The sequence below is a fragment of the Ascaphus truei genome, unplaced genomic scaffold, assembly GCF_040206685.1.
Source record: "Ascaphus truei isolate aAscTru1 unplaced genomic scaffold, aAscTru1.hap1 HAP1_SCAFFOLD_410, whole genome shotgun sequence".
Lineage (NCBI taxonomy): Eukaryota > Metazoa > Chordata > Amphibia > Anura > Ascaphidae > Ascaphus > Ascaphus truei.
Window position 1 is genome coordinate 268,632 of NW_027456741.1, and position 22,142 is coordinate 290,773.

At 48.1% G+C, this 22,142-nt stretch overlaps 1 protein-coding gene across 1 annotated transcript; it reads left to right on the plus strand.

Annotated features, from left to right (window-relative positions):
- The first annotated feature begins 18,842 nt into the window (after window positions 1–18,842).
- LOC142483972 (uncharacterized) lies at window positions 18,843–21,787 on the plus strand. The gene is made up of 2 exons (XM_075583892.1): window positions 18,843–19,526; window positions 20,355–21,787. The coding sequence occupies exons 1-2, from the start codon at window positions 19,283–19,285 to the stop codon at window positions 21,527–21,529; spliced, it is 1,419 nt and encodes a 472-aa protein (XP_075440007.1). The 5' UTR covers window positions 18,843–19,282; the 3' UTR covers window positions 21,530–21,787.
- The last annotated feature ends 355 nt before the right edge of the window (window positions 21,788–22,142 follow it).

A 22,142-nucleotide genomic window follows, 5' to 3' on the forward strand; every position in this document is an offset into this window, starting at 1 on the left:
AAACCAGGATTTGATACTAAACATTGTGCCTTTAAAAACAAAAAACAGAAACAATGCACATTTATGCTTTCAAACAAATAGTTAAGAAATGAAAAAACACATGGATTTTTACTGGCTGCTCAACAGCTAAATCAGGTTTCAAATTAAACTAAGGAGTACTGAAGAAAGCTTATGTTACTAAATCCTTTGTTCCATTTTTTAGAAGTTACCGTCATTTCACCATACCTGGTGTTGGTCCTTTGTACTCTTCTAGGTGAGCTCCAAGTATTGGGACCTCTTGGGCTCCAGCTGTATCCCCTCTGAGCCAAAGAACCTTGAAGCAGAATGAAAATTCATATACCGAGATTTGGTCATAGGAATGACAGGCTGTCGTAATTTACTTCTGTTGTAAACATGTTGTTTTCATTGGAATTAGACAGTCAATACACATTTGAAGTGAGATAATATCATAGGTAAGTTGGCAAGAGAAAACTGTGCTGTGATGAGTAACAAAATAATACCTATAACAGAAAACCTGCTGCACTGCACCTTCCTATATCGATGTTCTCTCTTGGTCATCATACCATAAATATGTCAGTATATCTACTCGTTCCATACTCAAAAATAATTCAAAACGTGTGTGAAGTCTGCTTCTCAACAGGTTAACTACAGATTTGACAATCAATTAGGTAAGATTGTTTTTCTCTGTACCTGTTCCCAAATCTCTGTCACCCAGAGTACACCAAATTATTGTAAAATGAACTTGCACTGCAAATTGATAATGAAATACATTGCTAAGTGTTCTAAACAACTTACCAGAGGCACTTGGACTCAGAGATAATGTACGATTTGAAAGAGCAGGATATTCATTCTGCAAATCAAATAGTTCTATATTATGCAAAGCACAGACTTATTATTTCTTACCTTAACTACTAAACATTGCTAATAAACATTATTTGAATTTAAACCGGTCACCAAAAGAACAGGAAATTTGGCATACTTTCTAGGAGCACGTGCCGTCCGACTTAAGAATGTAAACTGGCGATGCAATAAGGATTAAGCAATATAACATTGTCTCTTCAACTTTGTTAGCCCTTCACAGTTTAAAGTACAAAATTGAGACCACTGCAACATTAAAAAAAAAAAAAAAAGCTGTGTGTGCTGAGCACGCGCATAGTAAGTGAAACTTCTTTGACTTTTGTCACAGAAATTGTATTTGTGTTGGTGATGTTTTAATTAAAAATCAAAATACAATTTCAGTTACAAAACGCAAATAAATTTGACTTAGAATGCGCGTGCTCGGCACACATCCCATGTATTAGCTATTTGCACTAAGTGTGAATTCCTTGTGTGTATGTGTGTCAGTGTGTGTGTCAGTCAGTCAGTCAGTCAGTCAGTCAGTGTGTGTGTGTGTATGTCAGTCAGTCAGTCAGTGTGTGTGTCAGTCAGTGTGTGTGTGTGTGTGTCAGTCAGTGTGTGTGTATGTGTGTCAGTCAGTGTGTATGTGTAAGTCAGTGTGTGTGTCAGTCAGTGTTTGGGTGGGTCAGAGTGTGCGGGGGGGTGTGGGTGAGTCAGTCAGTGTGCGGGGAGGGGTGGGTGAGTCAGTCAGTGTGCGGGGAGGGGTGGGTCAGTCAGTCAGTGTGTGGGGAGGTGTGGGTGAGTCAGTCAGTGTGCGGGGAGGGGTGGGTCAGTCAGTCAGTGTGCGGGGAGGTGTGGGTGGGTCAGTCAGTCAGTGTGCGGGGAGGTGTGGGTGGGTCAGTCAGTCAGTGTGCGGGGAGGTGTGGGTGGGTCAGTCAGTCAGTGTGCGGGGAGGTGTGGGTGGGTCAGTCAGTCAGTGTGCGGGGAGGTGTGGGTGGGTCAGTCAGTCAGTGTGCGGGGAGGTGTGGGTGGGTCAGTCAGTCAGTGTGCGGGGAGGTGTGGGTGGGTCAGTCAGTCAGTGTGCGGGGAGGTGTGGGTGGGTCAGTCAGTCAGTGTGCGGGGAAGTGTGGGTGGGTGGGTCAGTCAGTCAGTGTGCGGGGAAGTGTGGGTGGGTGGGTCAGTCAGTCATTGTGCGTGGAGGTGTGTGTGGGTGTGTCAGTCAGACAGACAGTGTGCGGGGAGGTGTGGGTGGGTCAGTCAGTGAGTGTGCGGGGAGGTGTGGGTGGGTCAGTCAGTCAGTCAGTGTGCGGGGAGGTGTGGGTCAGTCAGTCAGTCAGTGTGCGGGGAGGTGTGGGTGGGTCAGTCAGTGTGTGGGGGGGTGGGTGGGTCAGTCAGTGTGTCAGTCAGTGTGTGGGGGGGGTGGGTGGGTCAGTCAGTGTGTGGGGGGGGTGGGTGGGTCAGTCAGTGTGTGGGGGGTTCAGTCAGTGTGTGGGGGGCGGGGGTGGGTGGGTCAGTCAGTGTGTGGGGGGGTGGGTGGGTCAGTCAGTGTGTGGGGGGGGTGGGTGGGTCAGTCAGTGTGTGGGGGGGTGGGTGAGTCAGTGTGTAGGGGGGTGGGTGGGTCAGTCAGTGTGTGTTCAGTCAGTGTGTGGGGGGGTGGGTGGGTCAGTCAGTGTGGGGGGGGGTGGGTGGTCAGTCAGTGTGTGGGGGGGGGGGGTGGGTCAGTCAGTGTGTGGGGGGGGTAGGTGGGTCAGTCAGTGTGTGGGGGGTGGGTGGGTCAGTCAGTGTGTGCGGGGAGGTGTGGGTGGGTCAGTCAGTCAGTGTGTGGGGAGGTGTGGGTGGGTCAGTCAGTCAGTGTGCGGGGAGGTGTGGGTGGGTCAGTCAGTCAGTGTGCGGGGAGGTGTGGGTGGGTCAGTCAGTCAGTGTGCGGGGAGGTGTGGGTGGGTCAGTCAGTCAGTGTGCGGGGAGGTGTGGGTGGGTCAGTCAGTCAGTGTGCGGGGAGGTGTGGGTGGGTCAGTCAGTCAGTGTGCGGGGAGGTGTGGGTGGGTCAGTCAGTCAGTGTGCGGGGAAGTGTGGGTGGGTGGGTCAGTCAGTCAGTGTGCGGGGAAGTGTGGGTGGGTGGGTCAGTCAGTCATTGTGCGTGGAGGTGTGTGTGGGTGGGTCAGTCAGACAGACAGTGTGCGGGGAGGTGTGGGTGGGTCAGTCAGTCAGTGTGCGGGGAGGTGTGGGTGGGTCAGTCAGTCAGTCAGTGTGCGGGGAGGTGTGGGTGGGTCAGTCAGTGTGTGGGGGGGTGGGTGGGTCAGTCAGTGTGTGGGGGGGTGGGTGGGTCAGTCAGTGTGTGGGGGGGGGTGGGTGGCTCAGTCAGTGTGTGGGGGGGGGTGGGTGGGTCAGTCAGTGTGTGGGGGGTTCAGTCAGTGTGTGGGGGGGGTGGGTGGGTCAGTCAGTGTGTGGGGGGGTGGGTGGGTCAGTCAGTGTGTGGGGGGGTGGGTGGGTCAGTCAGTGTGTGGGGGGGTGGGTGAGTCAGTGTGTAGGGGGGGTGGGTGGGTCAGTCAGTGTGTGGGGGGGTGGGTGGGTCAGTCAGTGTGTGGGGGGGGTGGGTGGGTCAGTCAGTGTGGGGGGGGGGTTGGTGGGTCAGTCAGTGTGTGGGGGGGGGGGGTGGGTGGGTCAGTCAGTGTGTGGGGGGGGGGTGGGTCAGTCAGTGTGTGGGGGGGTGGGTGGGTCAGTCAGTGTGTGGGGGGGGGGTGGGTGGGTCAGTCAGTGTGTGGGGGGGGTGGGTGCGTCAGTCAGTGTGTGGGGGGGGGGGGGTCAGTCAGTGTGTGGGGGGGGTGGGTGGGTCAGTCAGTGTGTGGGGGTGGGTGGGTCAGTCAGTGTGTGGGGGGGTGGGTGGGTCAGTCAGTGTGTGGGGGGGGGGTGGGTCAGTCAGTGTGTGGGGGGGGGTGGGTGGGTCAGTCAGTGTGTGGGTCAGTCACTGTGGGGGGGGTGTGGGTGGGTCAGTCAGTGTGTGGGGGGGGGGGGTGGGTCAGTCAGTGTGTGTCGGGGGGGTGGGTTCAGTCAGTGTGTGTGTGTGGGGGGGGGGGGTCAGTCAGTGTGTGTGGGGGGGGGGGGTCAGTCAGTGTGTGTGGGGGGGGGGCGGGTGGGTCAGTCAGTGTGTGGGGGGGGGTGGGTGGGTCAGTCAGTGTGTGGGGGGGTGGGTGGGTCAGTCAGTGTGTGGGGGGGGGTCAGTCAGTGTGTGGGGGGGTGGGTGGGTCAGTCAGTGTGTGGGGGGGGGTGGGGGGGTCAGTCAGTGACGGGGGGGGTGGGTGGGTCAGTCAGTGTGTGGGGGGGGTGTGGGGGTCAGTCAGTGTGTGGGGGGGGTGGGGGGGGTCAGTCAGTGTGTGTGGGGGGGGTCAGTCAGTGGGTGGGGTCAGTCAGTGTGTGGGGGAGGGGGTCAGTGAGTGTGTGGGGGTGTGTGTCAGTGTGTGTGTCAGTCAGTGTGTATGTGTGTGTGTGTATGTGAGTCAGTGTGTGTGTATGTGAGTCAGTATGTGTGTATGTGTCAGTGTGTATGTGTCAGTGTGTATGTATGTGTGTGTGTGTGTGTGTGTGTCCTGCCCCCCTTTCTCCTGACTCTCCCCAGCACACTTGTCCTCCCCCCAGCACACTTGTCCTCCCCCCAGCACCCTTATCCTTTCCCTGCACCCAGACCCTTTCAGCATTCCCCCCCCCCCCGTTCCTACCAGATCGCGGCACAGAGGAGATGGAGGCAGTGTCGGCGGGGGGAGAGGGAGAAGCGCGTCATCGTCAGCTGGAGCCAACTCGGAGGCTTCTGATGGTGCTGTGGGGGACGTGGGGGACGCAGCACACTCATCACCCCCCTCCTCCCCCCCCCGTTTCCGGAGCAGTTCTATGCCTCGGCCGGGGCATGCACCGGGAGGAGAGGCCGCAGGAGATCAGTGCCTGCATAGAGCCCCGGGGAGCAGTGTGGGCTTCAGTGTCCCTGTGAGGAGAGTCATGGCGTCTCGAGCGTCGCCATGACTACCGGGCATGCGCAGCATATCAATGGGCGGGGAACGGGCGGGGAATCAGCGGCGCCGTCACAACTGCGCATGCGCGGCATGGCAGCGGCCGTTAGGAGCGCCGCATTTGTCACGATGTGTGGGGGGGGTGGGGCTGGGGGGGGGAGGGGGCTTAGGGGGGGGAGCGATTAGGAGCGGCGCCGGCGGCGATCTGATTTGTGGAGCGGGTGTGATGTCAGTGTTGGGGTCGGGCTGAGCCAGAACACAGCCCGGCCTCAACTGCCAGCACTGACGTCACATCCGTTTCATTTCTGTCTCCACAATTCTTTTTTGCCCCATCACGAATGAGGTGCCACTAAGGAAGTTTCACTTCAAAAAAAGTTTGCACTCACTATAATCAGTTTTTCTCAACAATCTTCTCAGGACAACTCAAATGTTAGGAATAACAAATTAATTACCAAGCATGTGTGCAATTATATTAAATATGAATGTGTGATGGATATAACCAGCCAATAGCCTAGCTAAGGTGCCCAAGTGAGAAGATTGAGAGAAAGTGTCGCAGACACACACAATTACAAGTTGCTATAAAACTACTTCAGAGCAATTTGCAGTCAGCTCTGAAGTGGGATCCAGCAGAACTTTCTAATGCACTAATTTGCACAGAACGATAGCCTACAAAGTGAAAAAAGATCCCAGCTCTGCAAGCTGAGGCAAAGAGACTAGTAACAGGCACTGGCATTCACGGACCGTTCTACTCCAAAAAGCTCAAATGGCTAAAATTCAACTAAAGCGTATTTTTGGAACAAAGGATCAGAGTTACAGTTTTGATTTGATTCAATAAGGTGGGTGGGGAGGGAGAGAACCCATACACTGCACTATATCCAGGAGGAAGATTAGAAAACAGACTTTGGCTTAGTCAGTATGCACTCTGTTCTAGAACCATAACAGTAAAATACATTTGCAAGACCAAAAAGGCAGATTGACTTACTGGATAATGACTAGAGTTGCCATTGTACGAGGCTTCGAAAACACTCTCAGTCATGCCAGTCCTTTCCCACTGGGGACACCGGTTTGCTATATAATAAGATTGTGGCTGCAATGCACCCGACATATGGCTTTCTGGTATACTTCTGTGCCTTTTAAGCTTTGAAAAAGACAGATCATCACTTGCTGCCCTTTTACGTCTGCTTGACACTGGTGAATTGATCAGAGCATTTACAGTTTCTGATACTTGCGTTTCTTGGCTAATTGCGTTTAGGATTCTTCGCCTGGGCAAAAACATCGGATGTGGATCCCCTAAAACTAGTTTCCTGTACACGGTTTTAAGTTCTGAACTGGTTTTAGCAGGACTTTTCACTATAGGAAATGTGGAAAAAGAATGCCTTCTTCTTATGGTGCCTTGAATCTCTTTGGGCCACATAATCAGCCCTACATGGTTAGAAGTCTGTGCTGGTGACTTTATCTCACAATTCTCCAGCTTCCTTTGATTCAGCAACGCCGCAGACAACAGTTTTGATGGCGATTCACCAACTTGATAGCTTTCTCTTGGACCCAATAATGAAGAACATGGAAGTACACATCTGGTAAACCATGCGTCACTTTTACGCAAACATTCTGGCCTTGATGCGATGCCGCTCTCATTACAGATTTCGTTAGTAAAAGTCTGGTCTGTGGGAAGGGTATGTGACAAAAAAGAAGCTTGCAGTAGATTCGGCTTTGCAACTTGAAGACTTTGTTCTGTGTAAGGATCTCTGGAGCACAAGCTCCTCTGCCCACGTTCAGCAATACCGGAATTGTTCAAATCGCTTGTATCTTCAGGTCTCCAAGGCATGTGGGAATTTGCCTCATAATTAACAGTGCAACACGCTTTCTCTTTCTTAGAAATTGGGCCCAGCAGCGACTTTGAAAGCCTGGATGTGGGAATCTCTCTTTTTACTCTGGTAAGATCTGTCTTGTGCTTGTTAGCGTACCAAACATTGCGTCTGTAGTATTGAAGTACATTAACGGCTGCCCATTTTTTGCTTTGGATTTCCATCAGTCTGCTGAAAAATTGTATCATATTCGGATAAAAGTCAGCAAGAGTGACATCCCCGAATTCAGAGAAATTAGAGTCGTTACAGTCCACAGATTCTGGCTTATCTGTTTCACTGTCCTCCCCTTCCGTAAAACAAAGTGTCTGCTTACATGCTCCTGCTGTACTATCCGACGCCAACTGTCTATTGTGTCTACCAATAAATCTTTTCAGTTGTGTGGCAATGGAGACTTTTAGAGGAGAAGCAAAAGAACGGGAAGCATTGGTACTTTTATGTTCAAGATATCCAAGAGAAATATCTTCTCTGTTACCTGGAAAATGAAAATTTATAACGTTATCAATTACATTTTAAAGATCTAAAAAAAGTCAATAATTGTTCAGCTTTAACACTGTGTATTTATTCTGCAGTTGTTTTTGTAACTGGATTGGACAAGTCCCATGACCTGCATTATTTTCAGCTCTGTGACCTCCTAGTTCCAGACATACCTTCGGTGAAGTTACCGCTGTGGAAGCAGGAGATTTAAATGGCCATGATTCCAGCTTCCTATTGGCCTGCGATTTGAACGGACATTTAATTTCCCTGGAGGCTTTATACCAGTAATTTGCACCAGCATATAGTAAGATTCAGCTCCGGGGAACTCCCCAAAACTAATAAAAACCAGCCGGGTTTGCCGCGAGATCTTTGATAGATGTACAATGTTCTGTTACGTATGCTGTAGAATAGGGGCTAGTGAATATATTCTGTCATGATGTAACAATGTGACAAAACATTGACATAATGCTAACTCAGATCACACAAGCTTTCCATCTGCAATGACACACCCTCTGTGAAGTGAAGTAATGCACCATTATAACAGTGACGTCACTTCCATTCACATAAATGAAAGTTAATGCACCATTGATTGTACAGTACAGCACATTGCTTCTCACCATAAAAGAGACCGCAGTTCCTAAACAACCAACTGGACAAGACAGATATCAGATTTTTCAGTGAATGGTTTCCAAATCAACCAATTTTGTCTACAAGGTCCTTGAGCAATCTACCAAACATTACTATACAGATGCAGCCTTGGTCGTATCAGGTAGAATAAACCCACTGAAAGCAGCCATGGTTTTTACGGTTCGTTCCCCGAGCCGCAGCGTTTTGCTTTTCTTCACACAGCTCTGGCGATAGTAATACTGGCTACATCTGTATCCAATACAAAGGCAGAGAATGGCGGGGGAGGGGGGCATTTTTTATTACCGTGTTTATTTTTCATTGGCGAAACTTTTACAGAAAAATATTTTTCTCCTGTGCGTTCAACCTACAAAAAAAAGAAAAGAAAAAGATAATAGATCACGTCCTAACTAAGGCCTCGTCCAGGCTCTTCGCTTGCGTGCTGAGGCGCAGGGAAAGCGTTGTCTTTCCCTGGCCTTGCGGTTGCTTGCCCTGCGCTCCGTCAGGGGGCGGGCCAGTTCCGTCACGGAGCTGGTCCGCCCTCATTGGGCGAACCGCTCACGTGACCGGCAAGCGCTTGATTTTTTTGGATTTTTAAAATTGGGTAAGACCTACGGTTCCGCGCGCTTGCGGAAGCGTAAGCGAGCCCCTACTGAAGCCGCTCTAATTGCGACTGTAGGGGCTCAGTGCTGAACGGGAGCGCGCGTCAGCATGCTTCAGCAAGCAAGTGCTTACCATGGACGAGGCCTAAAGGTGTAATTAGCAGTGACATCTACAAGTCATACTCTACATTTTACTTGCCAATTTCCTATCAAATGGCAGAAAAGCCAATTGGCTACAGATCATAGAATTTACTTAGTAAAAAGTCATTTATTTATAAAGAGATAATATTTAGCAGCGCAGTACAACGGGCTGTGAAAGACCATAACAATAAAATGACATTAACAGACAATAAGCAAGGAGGGCCTTGCTCAAAGGATACAGTCCAAAACGTGAGGGCGTGCAAGTTACAGTGGGGAAGAAAAAAGGAAGGGTGTGTGCCGAGCATGCGCGTTCTAAGTGAAACTTCTTTGTGTTTTGTCACTGACATTGTATTTTGATTGTTATGATTTTGATTGAATTAAAGACTTGAGTATAATTTTTTTTCCTGCAGAAATTTCCATAATACCAGTTGGAAAAGATGATACAATTGACTTATGATAACTAAAGTAAGATATACAGGTAAACCCCGTTATAGCGCGACCCGTTATAACGCGGTTTTCACGTGGCTCCCGTTTAAAAATAAATAAATATATAAATCAAAATTTTTTTTTACATGTTTTTTTGCACACTGCACGCTTCACACTGCACACACTGCACACACACTCTCACTGCACACACACACACTCTCACTGCACACACACACTCACTGCACACACACTCTCACTGCACCACTGCACACACTCACAGGACACTACATACTCACAGGACACTGCACACACTGACTGCACACTGCACACACACTGCACACACTCACAGGACACTGCACACACTCACAGGACACTGCACACTGCACACACTCACAGGACACTGCACACACTCACAGGACACTGCACACACTCACAGGACACTGCACACACTCACAGGATACTGCACACTGCACACACATTCACAGGACACTGCACACACACTCACAGGACACTGCACAGCACACACACTCACAGGACACTGCACAGCACACACACTGACAGGACACTGCACAGTACACACACTCACAGGACACTGCACAGCACACACACTCACAGGACACACACACTCTCTCCCTCTCCCCCCCCCCCCCACACACAGGATAGAATGTCTGTGGTGTAGAGCAGGAGAAGCTATCAGGAACACAGACACACAGACACACAGCTCTCTTTCTAGACAGGGCAGGCTCCCCTGGCGTCCCTGAAAAGTTTGCGAGTGAGAGCAGGAGAAGCTGCTGTGCGGGTGATCAGTGGACATGTGAGTAAAATTGCCATGGAGAGAAGGCTGCAGCCCTGAGCCTCGCACTCTCCAAGCACTGCCTGCAGCTCTCTGACTGCTGGGGAGTAGGGAGGAGTAGCACAGTGCAGCACAGTGCGATGATGCGATCCCAGCTCTCCCCCCTCTGTAGACACGGAACCCCGGGCGCGGCGGCCATTTTTAAATTTGTTTAATTAATTAATTAATTTAATTAGCGCGACCCCGTTTGTAGCGCGGTCGGATCGGGTGGTCCCCGAGGACCGCGCTATAACGGGGTTTACCTGTATACATAATTTGGATTTTAAAGTATCTAAATGCCGATACTTTCAAAAGTCTTTCATTCAATCAAAATCATAAAAATCAAAATACAAATCAGTGACAAAACAAAGAAGTTTCACTTCGAACGCGCGTGATCGGCACACACTTTTTTTTTAAAACTCACTTCTATATTTTGCTTTCATTCAGGATTACCCATGTTGTCCTTAGTTACAGTATGTGATACATTTGTATTTTATTTATTATTCATCCTCATGCTTGTGTTGCTGGTTCTTTTCATTCATAAATTTTCAACACACATACTAAGTTTTTTTTTTCAATTATCCTTAGACCAGAAGTGTTTGTTTATTTAGACAGTTGCATACATTGTATTGTATTGTATTGTATTGTATGTCTTTATTTATATAGCGCCATTAGTGTACATAGCGCTTCACAGTAGTAATACATGTGGTAATCAAATAAATAACAGATAATATAAATAACAGATCATGGGAATAAGTGCTTTAGACATAAAAGTAACATTTCGGAAGAGGAGTCCCTGCCCTGAGGAGCTTGCATTCTAATTGGTAGGTAGGGAGAACGTACACAGACAGTAGGAGGGAGTTCTGGTAAGTGCGTCTGCAGGGGGCCAATCTTTATGTATCCTGTGTTCAGAATATCCACAGTGCTATTCATATGCTTCTTTAAGTAAGTGTGTCTTAAGGTGGGTCTTAAAGGTGGATAGAGAGGGTGCTAGTCGGGTACTGAGGGGAAGGGCATTCCAGAGGTGTGGGGCAGTCAGTGAAAAAGGTTTAAGGCGGGAGAGGGCTTTAGATACAAAGGGGGTAGAAAGTAGACATCCTTGAGCAGAACGCAAGAGTCGGGATGGTGCATAGCGAGAAATTAGGGCTGAGATGTAAGGAGGAGCAGAAAAGTGTAAAGCTTTAAAAGTGAGGAGAAGAATGGAGTGTGAGATGCGGGATTTGATCGGAAGCCAGGAGAGGGATTTCATGAGGGGAGATGCTGAGACAGATCTAGGAAAGAGTAGAGTGATTCTGGCAGCAGCATTTAGGATAGATTGTAGGGGAGACAGGTGAGAGGCAGGAAGGCCAGACAGCAGGAGGTTACAGTAATCAAGACGGGAGAGAATGAGGGCCTGAGTCAGAGTTTTAGCAGTCGAACAACAGAGGAAAGGGCGTATCTTAGTTATATTGCGGAGGAAAAAGCGACAAGTTTTAGAAATGTTTTGAATGTGAGGGGCGAATGTGAGAGAGGAGTCGAGTGTGACCCCTAGGCAGCGTGCTTGGGCTACTGGGTGAATGATTGTAGTTCCAACAGTAATGTGGAAGGAGGTAGTAGGGCCAGGTTTGGGAGGAAGTATGAGGAGCTCTGTTTTAGCCATGTTGAGTTTAAGGCGTCGGAGGGCCATCCAGGATGATATAGCAGAGAGACATTCAGAAACTTTGGTTTGTACAGCAGGTGTAAGGTCAGGTGTTGAAAAGTATATTTGTGTGTCGTCGGCAAAGAGGTGATAATTAAACCCAAAAGATGTTATTAGGTCACCTATAGAGAGTGTGTACAGAGAAAAGAGAAGAGGTCCCAGGACAGAGCCCTGGGGTACCCCCAAAGAGAGATCAAAAGAGGAGGAGGAGGTGTTAGCAGAAGAGACACTAAAAGTACGATGGGAGAGGTAGGATGAGATCCATGATAGAGCTTTGTTCCGAATACCTAGAGTATGGAGAATGTGGAGGAGAAGAGGGTGGTCCACGGTGTCAAATGCTGCAGAGAGGTCGAGTAATATGAGCAGAGTGTAATGACCTCTGTCTTTGGCAGCATGGAGGTCGTCAGTTATTTTGGTGAGGGCTGTTTCGGTGGAGTGAGCAGTGCGGAAGCCAGATTGTAGAGGGTCTAGGAGAGAATAGGTGTTGAGAAAATGGAGCAAGCGAGAGAATACAAGACGTTCAAGTAGTTTAGAGGCAAAAGGCAGGAGGGAGACAGGTCGATAGTTAGAAAGACAGGTAGGGTCAAGCTTGCTGTTTTTGAGTAATGGTATGACTGTTGCATGTTTGAAGGAGGATGGAAAGGTTCCAGAGCAGAGGGAGGAGTTAAAAATGTGTGTAAGCGTAGGGATTATAGTAGGAGCTAGAGGTTTTAGGAGATGGGAGGGAATGGGGTCAAGAGGGCAAGTGGTAGAGGGAGAAGAGGAGATCAACAGCGACACATCCTCCTCTGAGACAGTGGAAAAAGACTCAAGGAAGGCAGGAGGAGAGTTAGGAAGAGGTGTAGGATGGGGGGAAGAAACAGAGGGGATGTTCTGCCGTATGGATTCCACCTTTTCCTTAAAATAGTCAGCAAAGTCCTGAGCGGAGATGGAAGAAGGAGAGGCAGCTGAGGGTGGTTTGAGTAGAGTATCAAAGACAGAGAACAGTCGGCGTGGGTTAGACTTGTGCATGTTGATTAGTGCAGAAAAGTAGGCTTGTTTAGCTTGCGAGAGGGCAGAGTTGAAACAGGATAGCATAAATTTGTAGTGAAGGAAGTCTGCGAGAGTGTGAGACTTCCTCCAGAGGCGTTCAGAGGAACGAGTGGAGGAACGCAGCATGCGCGTGTGGGAATTTAGCCAGGGTCTAGGGTTAGAAGGGCGAGGGCGGCAGAGAGAAAGCGGGGCATGTAGATCAAGAGACGAGGACAAGACAGAGTTGTACTTTCTTTCATACATACAATGAATTTAACAGATGGGTGTGTAATATCAATTGTTACTTCTTTATAAGCTCATGTTCTGCTCATTTAGAGGGCTATTGAATCACCTTTGATGAAGCGAGAATTTACCTCACAAAATGTGCCAGGTGTGCCATAAATAGTGGGAACACCATAGCAACGTTTCCCAACATCCAGCACATGTGCAAGCAGCTCTGGCTGTTTCTGCACATGCGTGAAAATGGGAAACCTCTTCTATGCATGCGTGAGGGTGGACGGCCGTTTACACGCATGCACAAGCGGCTCTGGTCGTTTCTGCGAATGCGGTGCTGGCCTCTGTTAGTTGTTTCTGTGCATGCACGATAATGGAAAAGTTCTTCAGCACATGCGCGAATGCCATCAGGCGTTTGTACGCATGTGGATGCAACTTTTTCCGCTTCTGCGCATGCACTCTGACTGCTCCTGCACAAGCGGTTCTGATGTCACCTGCGCATGCGGCGACCACTTCTGTGTATGCGCGGTGCAGCACCAGCAAATTACGTCACTTCCGTTACACATTTTCGCCTCCGTGAAGGAGATTTTGTCCTATGAGAATTTACTAGGTGCCATTAAAGTTTCACTTCAAAAGATGGGTGTGGTTGTAAAGACTACTATGAATCTAGCACAGGGGTGGGCAACTCCAGTCCTCAAGGGCCACCAACAGGTCTGGTATTAATGATATTCCTGCGTCAGCACAGGTGGCTCAGTCAAAAACTGCCACCTGCGCTGAAGCAGGGATATCCTTAATACCGGACCTGTTGGTGGCCCATGAGGATTGGAGTTGCCCACCCCTGAGCTAATGTGTGTTGCAGTAGAGGCAGGAATAAGCAGAGTAACATAACAGGAGGATGTTGAAAACCATTCTTCGAAGGAAGGCGTTTTTCAGACACCTTATGTGAAGGGTAAGGCAAATTTGATGTTCCAGGGTAGGTAGAAAATGTTTGGACCCGGCAGAGGTTTTGGATGCAAGTTGAGGAATAGGAGACTAAAAAGTGAGATATCATGGAAAATGTGTGTGTGGAAGAGTTGTTTGGAGAGAACTTGCAATGTGTACAGAGCAGTGGTTCTAAAATGTAAGATTCAAAAATATATACTTACGGCCAATGTTTTAGGAATTGCTCTTTCATTGAAGTGAACAATAATATCTACATCTGCAACATATTTTTTCCCAAGCTTCAGATCTGAAAAATGCACTAAAGGAGCATGATCCTGTTAAAAAAAAAAAAAAAAAATATATATATATATATATATATATATATATATATATATATATATATATATATATATATCACTATATATAGTATAGAATAGATCATGAAGCATATTTATATAATTTTTAAAAAAAAAGGGAAGAAGGGGAGGATTCAGCACCCACCTTCCGATTTCATTTTGGACAGACCATACTGTGCAGTGATATTTTGTGGATACCTCCCACGGGAAAATAGACCTTTAACTTGATCCAAAAAGTATGGGGTGTCACATAAATGGAATGATTTACTTAAATCTGCAGTTCAGGCTGCCGTTTTTTTTTAATGTATTTATTTTTTCATTTAATATGTGCATCAATAAAATCTGCACACTGACAAGTGATTAGCTAAGCTGCAGATCGATTGTTTCTCCTGTAATTAATCGCTGAAGATTTGGTTTTGGGGGTTCTTTACATCACCATTAGGGCAGCAGAAGATTCCCCAAGATGCAAAGTTCTGTGGGAAAGATCATGTGACCAGGCAGCCACTAGATACAATTGGTGTACTGCTAGAGAGGGCAAAAGGGGTATGCCAGAGCGTTTCAGAAGAGGAAGTGTGTGTGACTTTGTAAATGGTTGCTATAGAAACAAAAATGCTTGTTACATTATAATACATTAAAAATGTCTTTAAAAAATTGTTAAAAAAAAAAAAAAGGGCTACAAGTATTTTCTCATTGTACAGAACTGATTTATTAAAACAAACATACACGTAGGATATTGCTTGAACTGCAGCTTTAAACCCGTCCCCTGAGCTAAAATCTCACTTCTTTGTATTAACTAATTGCAACAACAAAATTGAAACAGAAAAAAAGCCCGTCTCTCAAAAACGAATTTTAAATAAATGGTTACATTGCGCAAACGTGGGAAATTCTGGTGGTCAGTTTGCCTCCAAACTGAAGATGGACTTCCTGTTTTTGTAAGCAACACATTCCACATCGGACAAAATAGCCACCATCCCTGGTTCAAATCCAAGCCTAAGGCTGGGTCCATAGAAGGGGAAGCAGGGCTGGACCGCGCTGACGCTGAGGCTCGCCTGCTGAAATCTGCGCGATTTCATGCCCATGCAGGCGAGCCAGCGGGCGCGATCGGAGGCGGGGGGAGACTGAGGGAGGCGGGGCAGTGACGTCGCTGGGCCAATCGCCCGCGACGCACCAATGTCAACGTCACGGCGCCGTGACATTGACGCTGCTCCGCGCTGATTGGTTGTTTTCAGCCGACAGCGCTCTGAAAAACAGCTTGGCTGTCGGCTGAAAAATCCAGCGCCTCAGCATGCCTGCGGACGCTCGCGTGAGCCCCCTCTCAAGGCATCCTCATTGAGGATGCAGGGGCTCAGCGCGGAGCGTATATATAAGAAAATAGATCAGGCAATTAAGTCACCAGCAAAACAATGTAATAAGTTAATAATGAATTTCACTGTATCCAATGAGGGAGCAGCAACAACTGAACCCTTTTAGGCACGCTAGATCGTGCGGGTAATCGCTGAGAGAGTTGTGCATCTTCATCTGCACATGAAAAAGAGATGCAGGGGTTTGTAAATCTCTGTACACTCAATTATCTCTGAAAAATTCTAGTTGTTGGTTTATTAAAAAATGTATGACAGTCATTGAATCATTTAAAACTATGAAGGAACATTAATACATAGTGACGGAAGAGTAACAGGGTAAGTTCTTTTTGTTTTTGTTTCCTGTCAATATAAATACTAATAGGGATTGGTTCATTGAACTGCTGCAATTACCTCCACACTCATTTCACTCCATGTTAGAGTGTTTTTGTCATTGAAGACAGACAGATGTAGTCAGATTGAATGATTAGAAGGACGCTCCCTCCCCATCAGAGGTACACACAAAAGCACCCTAAATAATGTAGTTAATGGCTGAACAATAAAGCAAAACATTCTCATGCAAACAATTTATTAAGCCTTAGGCAGAGGCCAGGCAGGGAGCGGGCGCTCATGCGCGGTGACGTCACTCTCCCTGCTCGGTTGGGAGATTTGTGGCTGGCTAGATGCGCACACTGGGGGCGCGGCCATGACGTCACAGAGCTGGTTCGCCCTCATTGGGCAAACAGCTCACGTGATGTGCGAGGAACAAATTCAATTTTGCTTGCTTTGGCAAGCAGGTAGGCGCCGCTCATGCACTTGCTCACACTGGCCACACATTGTCGCAATGTGTTTCATCGCGGCCAGCGTGAGCGCCCGCTCAGCGCCACCCTGACCGAGGCCTTCGTGTTGCATTCATTATCAGGAGCAAATAAATAACAGGCAGTCCTTGGTTATCCAACAGAATCCGTTCTGGAAGTAGCGTTGGATAATGAAAACGTTGTAAAGTGAGTCCCATGTTAATCAGTGGTGGTGAGCGTTGGATAACGCATTCCGGCGTAGAAAAATGGCCCATAGGGTTGCATTGTAAAGCATTGGATATGCCATTCATTGTAATGTGAAACGTTGGACAGCGAGGACTACCTGTACTTGTGATGGATGGGGTAGCTGTCATCACAAAACTGGGATGAAGCCCAGCTAGCTACCCCATAATCCATGTAACTTGGCCACCTATGTAAGGCTTATTTTGGCCAAATGTACTTTAATATCTGGGGGAGAACAGGGAAAGTATAATGCACTATGTATGTAAATCAAAGCACTTTATTCCCTGTAAATGCAAGCCCCCAGTTTAGTGAATCAACATTGTTCTGTGATGTGATTTGGGAGTCAGCCCTGTAAAGTGTAAATTGGATTAGGTGACTGTATGTGCTCATTTCTAAGATGACAGACTTGTAATGTGATTTGCATGTGTACATTTCTATAGAGGGGACTCTGTGATTTAATCAGCTGAGGTTCCTTCAGAGAAATGTGTATTGTGACAAAGGCTGGGAACGTGGAGGTGTTAAAGACATTTGGCGAGTGGGAAAGAGTGGTCAATCAGGTCTGCTCTGATTGGCCAGCAACCCGTCCCATGTAAAGGATAGCAACAGAGGGCTATATAAGAGGCACTGCTGATCAGAGAATCTATCTGGGAGACATTCTGTGAAGGAGTTTGGATCTTGACTGTGACCAGCTGGAGATACGTTAGAGGGGCTGCTGTGTGATCAGCACTCTGATATCCTGGACGAGAAGCGGACAGGGCAAGCCTTTTTGAAGCAGGCCCCTGCACCTAGCGAGGCTAGTCTACTCCCCAGGTGGTATTGTATCTTGCTTTGTGCATCTTTGTTTTGTCTGCTGGCGTGCCAGAATAAACCTCATTTTACTCAACAACCTTGTCCTATTTGGTGCTAGTGATCCCGGTGTAAAAGTTCTGGTCTCCTGTGACAGTACTTACATTAGAAGATTTCAGTTCGGAATTGCTGGTAGTATCTGGATGGCTTCCACTGTCATCTTCACCTTTAACAGAAAGAAAATATATTCTTGCAAACCAATTCATTTAGTATTTTTTTTTTTTAGGGACAGAGTAATATTTTATCCTTCTTACCGGAGATAACGTAGCTGTCACAGCACACATTAATATTATCTTCAATCGCATGCACCTGACAAGGAGTAAAACGAAAGTATCACACCTTTATTCTAAAAACAGTGAAATAATTACAGAATATGGATGTCTGGTAAATAATGTCACCCATTAAAACAAATTTCAGGTATCAGCATTGCATCTTCGTTCGACTTTTTGATAACTCCTATGAACAGCCAGCTGATAAATGCTGGTTAAACCATACTCAAGTTAAAATGATGGAATTGTGAGGCGAGAGAATTTGAGGCCACGCTGGTGAACTGGGAATCTATATTCAGCTACTGTATAAACATGCTTCATAGATAAAATCAATAATCTACTCTACACTCTGTTTTGCCAACACAAAAGGCAAATCACACCTGGCAAGGGGGTCACCCCCTTTATCATTGGAACATGTGAATAACAATCAATAAACCCCACGTATTAAAAAAAAAAAATCTAAATGTAATATCCTCATTACCCGTTATAGAGCTGGCCTAGCCCGCATGGGTGGCTACAGCTATTGACCGGGGGGTGCGGCCCCCCCCCCCCCAGCTAGGCTGTTGGTCGCGTGCACGATCAGGGAAGGCAGTTGGGGCGGTTAGTTTTTAAATAGAGCCAAGGAACAAGCAACTGTCACTTGTTCCTTGGCGTTCAACAGTTTCACACACTCTCCTCTCTTCTCCTGCGTTTAGTAGGTTAAAATTGGTTTGATTTGGGCCCCCCTCCCGGGGTGAGGGATTTTCCCTTCCCTCCTCGTGGTGAGGGACCCTCCGCCTCCCCCCGTGTGTTTTTGCCGGTTTTGCCAGTGCCCGGGGGGGGGGGGGGGGGGGGATTGCAAGTAAGGCTGTTGTTTTTTGTCCTGCGTGGGACCTCCCTTCCTTCCTCGTGGTGAGGGACCCTCCGCCCCCCCCCCCCATGTGTTTTTGCCGGTTTTGCCGGTGCTCGGGGGGAGGTTGGGGATTGCGAGTAGGGATAGGTTTTTGTCCTGCCTTTCGTTATCGCGCTGTTTTATTGGTAGCAGCGGCGGGGGGAGGAGGGAGAAGGATGAGGAGAGTGACTCCTACCTGGGGCTGATGCGTGTAGGAAGGCGCATCGGCGTGGAGGAGGTTTTTGCTTGGCGCCGTTTGCGAGCCCTGTTCCTGTCCTCCTATTGTGGCCGCTTGTGTGGCTGGGGGGGGGAAGAGAGGCTCGCCCAGCCCACGCTTAGCCGTGCGGTTGGGCTAATGGCAAGGGAGGTCTTTGCATACACGAGTGTCATGTGGTTCCGCCTCCTGACGATGATCAGGGGGTGGTTTTTTTTTGGGGGGGCTGGGGGCAAGGCTGTTATTACGTCTGGGGGAGGGGGCTGTTCGTGGTTTGGCTGGAATGGTGGGCTTTTGCCCCCCCTCCTCCCTCCTCCTTGGGGAGATATTGGCCCTTTTCCTTCCCCCCCTTTTTTCTTCCACTCTTTTAAACAGGGGCTGTCCATTTAAAAAAATAATAATAATTAAATAAATAATTAAAAATATATATTAAAAAAAAAAAAAGGTTTAAAAAAACAAAACGCCTTTTGAGGTTGGTCTTGGTTGTGGTTAATGGAAGCCAATTCTAAGGTTTTTCGTGTCGTGGGTGACACCATACTTAAAAAAAAAAAAAAGCTTTAGAGCGGTTCTAAGTCTATTCAAGTGAACTGGTTTTCGTGGAAAGATCGGCCAGGCAAGAGTTCAAGAGTAGTTTGCTGGCAGGATTTAGGTGGTGGAATTAAACCAGTGTTTGACGAGCCATTGGATAAATTCAGCGCTAGTAGCGATGTCCTTTCAGGTCAGCACCATGCAGCTTTTGGCGGAGGCGCACAACCATGAGGAAGGATGGTTTCAGAAGCAGATGTGTGCACTAGTGCTGAAAGCTGGAAGTGATCAAGGAAGTTTGGGCAGTCGTGGAAACGCGAGAGGACAGGGTGGTTCCCATGCTACCTGCGCTGAGGCGTGGCCATCATCAAGTGATGAAGGGGGTCCTAGTTACGGAGCACGGGAAGCGTTGGTGGTGCAGAAGGGTATGTCATGGCGGAGTTTTTGGAAATCACAGCCTATTTGGTTGAAGGCTGGGTGACTTTTGGGAGGAGCCTGGGAGATGGGTTCCCACATGAACAGGTGTGGGACATTGGGTCCCTGGAAAAACAGGGGTGGGACATGGGTCTCCACAAAAACAGGTGTGCGACATGGGTCCCCACAAAAAACAAGTGTTGGACATGGGTCCCCACAAAAACAGGTGTGGGACATGGGCCCCTGGAAAAAACAGGGGTGGGACATGGGTCTCCACAAAAACAGGTGTGGGACATGGGTCCCCACAAAAACAAGTGTTGGACATGGGTCCCCACAAAAACCGGTGTGGGACATGGGTCCCTGGAAAAAGCAAGGGTGGGACATGGGTCCCTGGAAAAAACAAGGGTGGGACATGGGTCCCTGAGAAAAAAAAAAAAAATAAAAAAAAAAAACAAGGGTGGGACATGGGTCCCTGGAAAAACAGGGGTGGGACATGGGTCCCAACCTTATATAAAAAAAAAAAAAAAAAAAGCATGGATGGAGGCGAGCAGTAGGTGGCTAAGTATTCCATTTCTCCCCTAAAAAAAAAAAAAAGGGGGGGATTTTGGGAGAGGGCCGACATGCTCGCCATAGCCGGTTACTGGTGAAAGGAAAGCTGGAAAAGGATAGTTGGTAATAAAAAAAAAAAAAAAAAAATAGAGGTTGGGGGGTTTGGTCCCAGCCTAGAAGAGAACGTAGGTAAAGGATTGGTCCTTTTAAAAAAAAAATAAAAATAAGCGTTTATTCAGGAATAAAGGTTAGCTTAATTGGGGGTTTAATATTTGCTTCCTCATTTACAGGTAAATCTGGAACGGCCGGGACGCGGTCGACCTCGCTTCGTGGCGCTGGTACGTCGTCCACGGCTCGCAAGCGGTCCGGGCCTCGGGTTGAGCTTGCTGTCAGAGGCTTAGAGGACAAGGGTCTTGGGGCAGGTCCCGACAGGCGGTTCAAAACACCGCCGGGGACTGGGGCATCGAAGGGTAAGCGAAAAAGAGTTGCTTGTTTGGGAAATAAGGGCGTTACCTTGCCGGGCATTGTTAGCTCCCCTGGGCCACAGGTGTTGGAGTTGGGGTTAGCGGGCGATGCCGAGGCAAGAATGATTAGTGCGGTGGTTAAGGGCGTTCAGTTAGCTTTATTGCCGATGACAACGTTATTATCCACTAAGCAAGCAGTGGAGGCATGCAAGTCAAGTGAGCGGCAGGGGGGGTCAGATTCAGTGCTTGATGGGGGGAGCAACCGTGGAACAGTGGGTGGAGAGTTGGCTCAGGTGTCTTTGGGTGGGGAGAGTACAGCAGGTTGTACCCTTAGCACAGTGCCGAAAGTTATTCAAGATGCGTTGGCATCGGCCACAGCATTGCCGGTGCAGGTGGCGGGACAAGGAGCTGATTTAACGACAGTTGTTAGTTTGTTAGGTGTGCATCCGGTGGTGAATTCAGGTGCTGGGCAGGGGACAGGGCTCGGAAGGCCATTGGCAGGTTCAAAAAGGCTGCCGGATGCGGCCTATGGGGACTCATGTACGACCATATCACGTTCCTTAGGCGTGCATTTGTCAAAGGAAGTAAAGGAAAAGATTTGGGCGGGTGATTACGTTGAGATTTTGTCATTGCTTCCGGGTTACAATGAAGCGGTAGCTAAATCCGGAAAAAAAAAGGGGGAGGCTAAAAAGGAGGATGTGGAAAAGCGTCTTTTTCCTCGCAAGTTCAGTAATTGGTCGCAGGCATTTGGGATTTTGGCGGGCGTTGCGGGGGAAAAGGATCCGCATTTATGCTCGGCGCTTTTTAAGTATCAGGATACGATTAGAAAAGCGTTTCAGAAACACGGGGGGTCGTCCTTTCGTGGGTCAAATAGCCTCAAAGGGGTCTGGCGGGAGCATTTTCAGGTGCGCACATCAGGGAGAGGGCGTGCAGGTGGGAAGCAGTCGGGGGTATGTTGGCGTTACAACGAGTCAAGATGCAATTTTGAGAATTGTATGTAGATTCCAACATACTTGCGCTGGGTGCGGGGGTCAGCATCCCAAATCAAAGTGCTTTAAGAAAGATAGTAAGGGTTTCAAGGGAGCAGGACAGCAGGCTGTTCAGGAAGGCGGGAACGCCAGTTTCAGCAGAGGCAATGGCGCCTTGGCTGGAAAAATACCCCAATAGACGGGCAGCTAGCTTATTACGAGAGGGGTTTAAGGAAGGATTCAGGATCCCCTTTGAGTATCAGGAGGGATCGGGGGGCGAGAGGAATTTGAAGTCGGTACAGGGCACACGTTTTCTATCTTCCCCGCTTCAGCCCATGAAATATTGAGCTTCAAATGTGTTGTTAACGTGGTGTAAAAAAGTTGCTCACAGCTGTTCTAGGAACACATTGTGAAATCGCGTATATCTTTGCTTCTACACATAGGAATGTATTGTGCTTTGCTTTACACACTATTCTACAGTCAAGAGGAGAGAATTTATCAAGTTTAATAAGCAAAAACACTGTATAAGTCGAATTTCAGCATTTTTGTGTGACCGGGAAAACCACAGTCACAAGCCGAGATGCAGTTCCATAGAAACTTGCCATTTTACCGCTGAACCTAAAAATGGGTAGAAAGTACTTTTTCT

Excerpts from the sequence above, each read along its gene's own strand:
- LOC142483972 (XM_075583892.1), top strand. The coding sequence starts at position 19,283 with ATGTCCTTTCAGGTCAGCACCATGCAGCTTTTGGCGGAGGCGCACAAC. Across the intron at positions 19,527-20,354 it reads AGCGTTGGTGGTGCAGAAGG|GTAAATCTGGAACGGCCGGG; the intron begins GTATGTCATGGC and ends CCTCATTTACAG.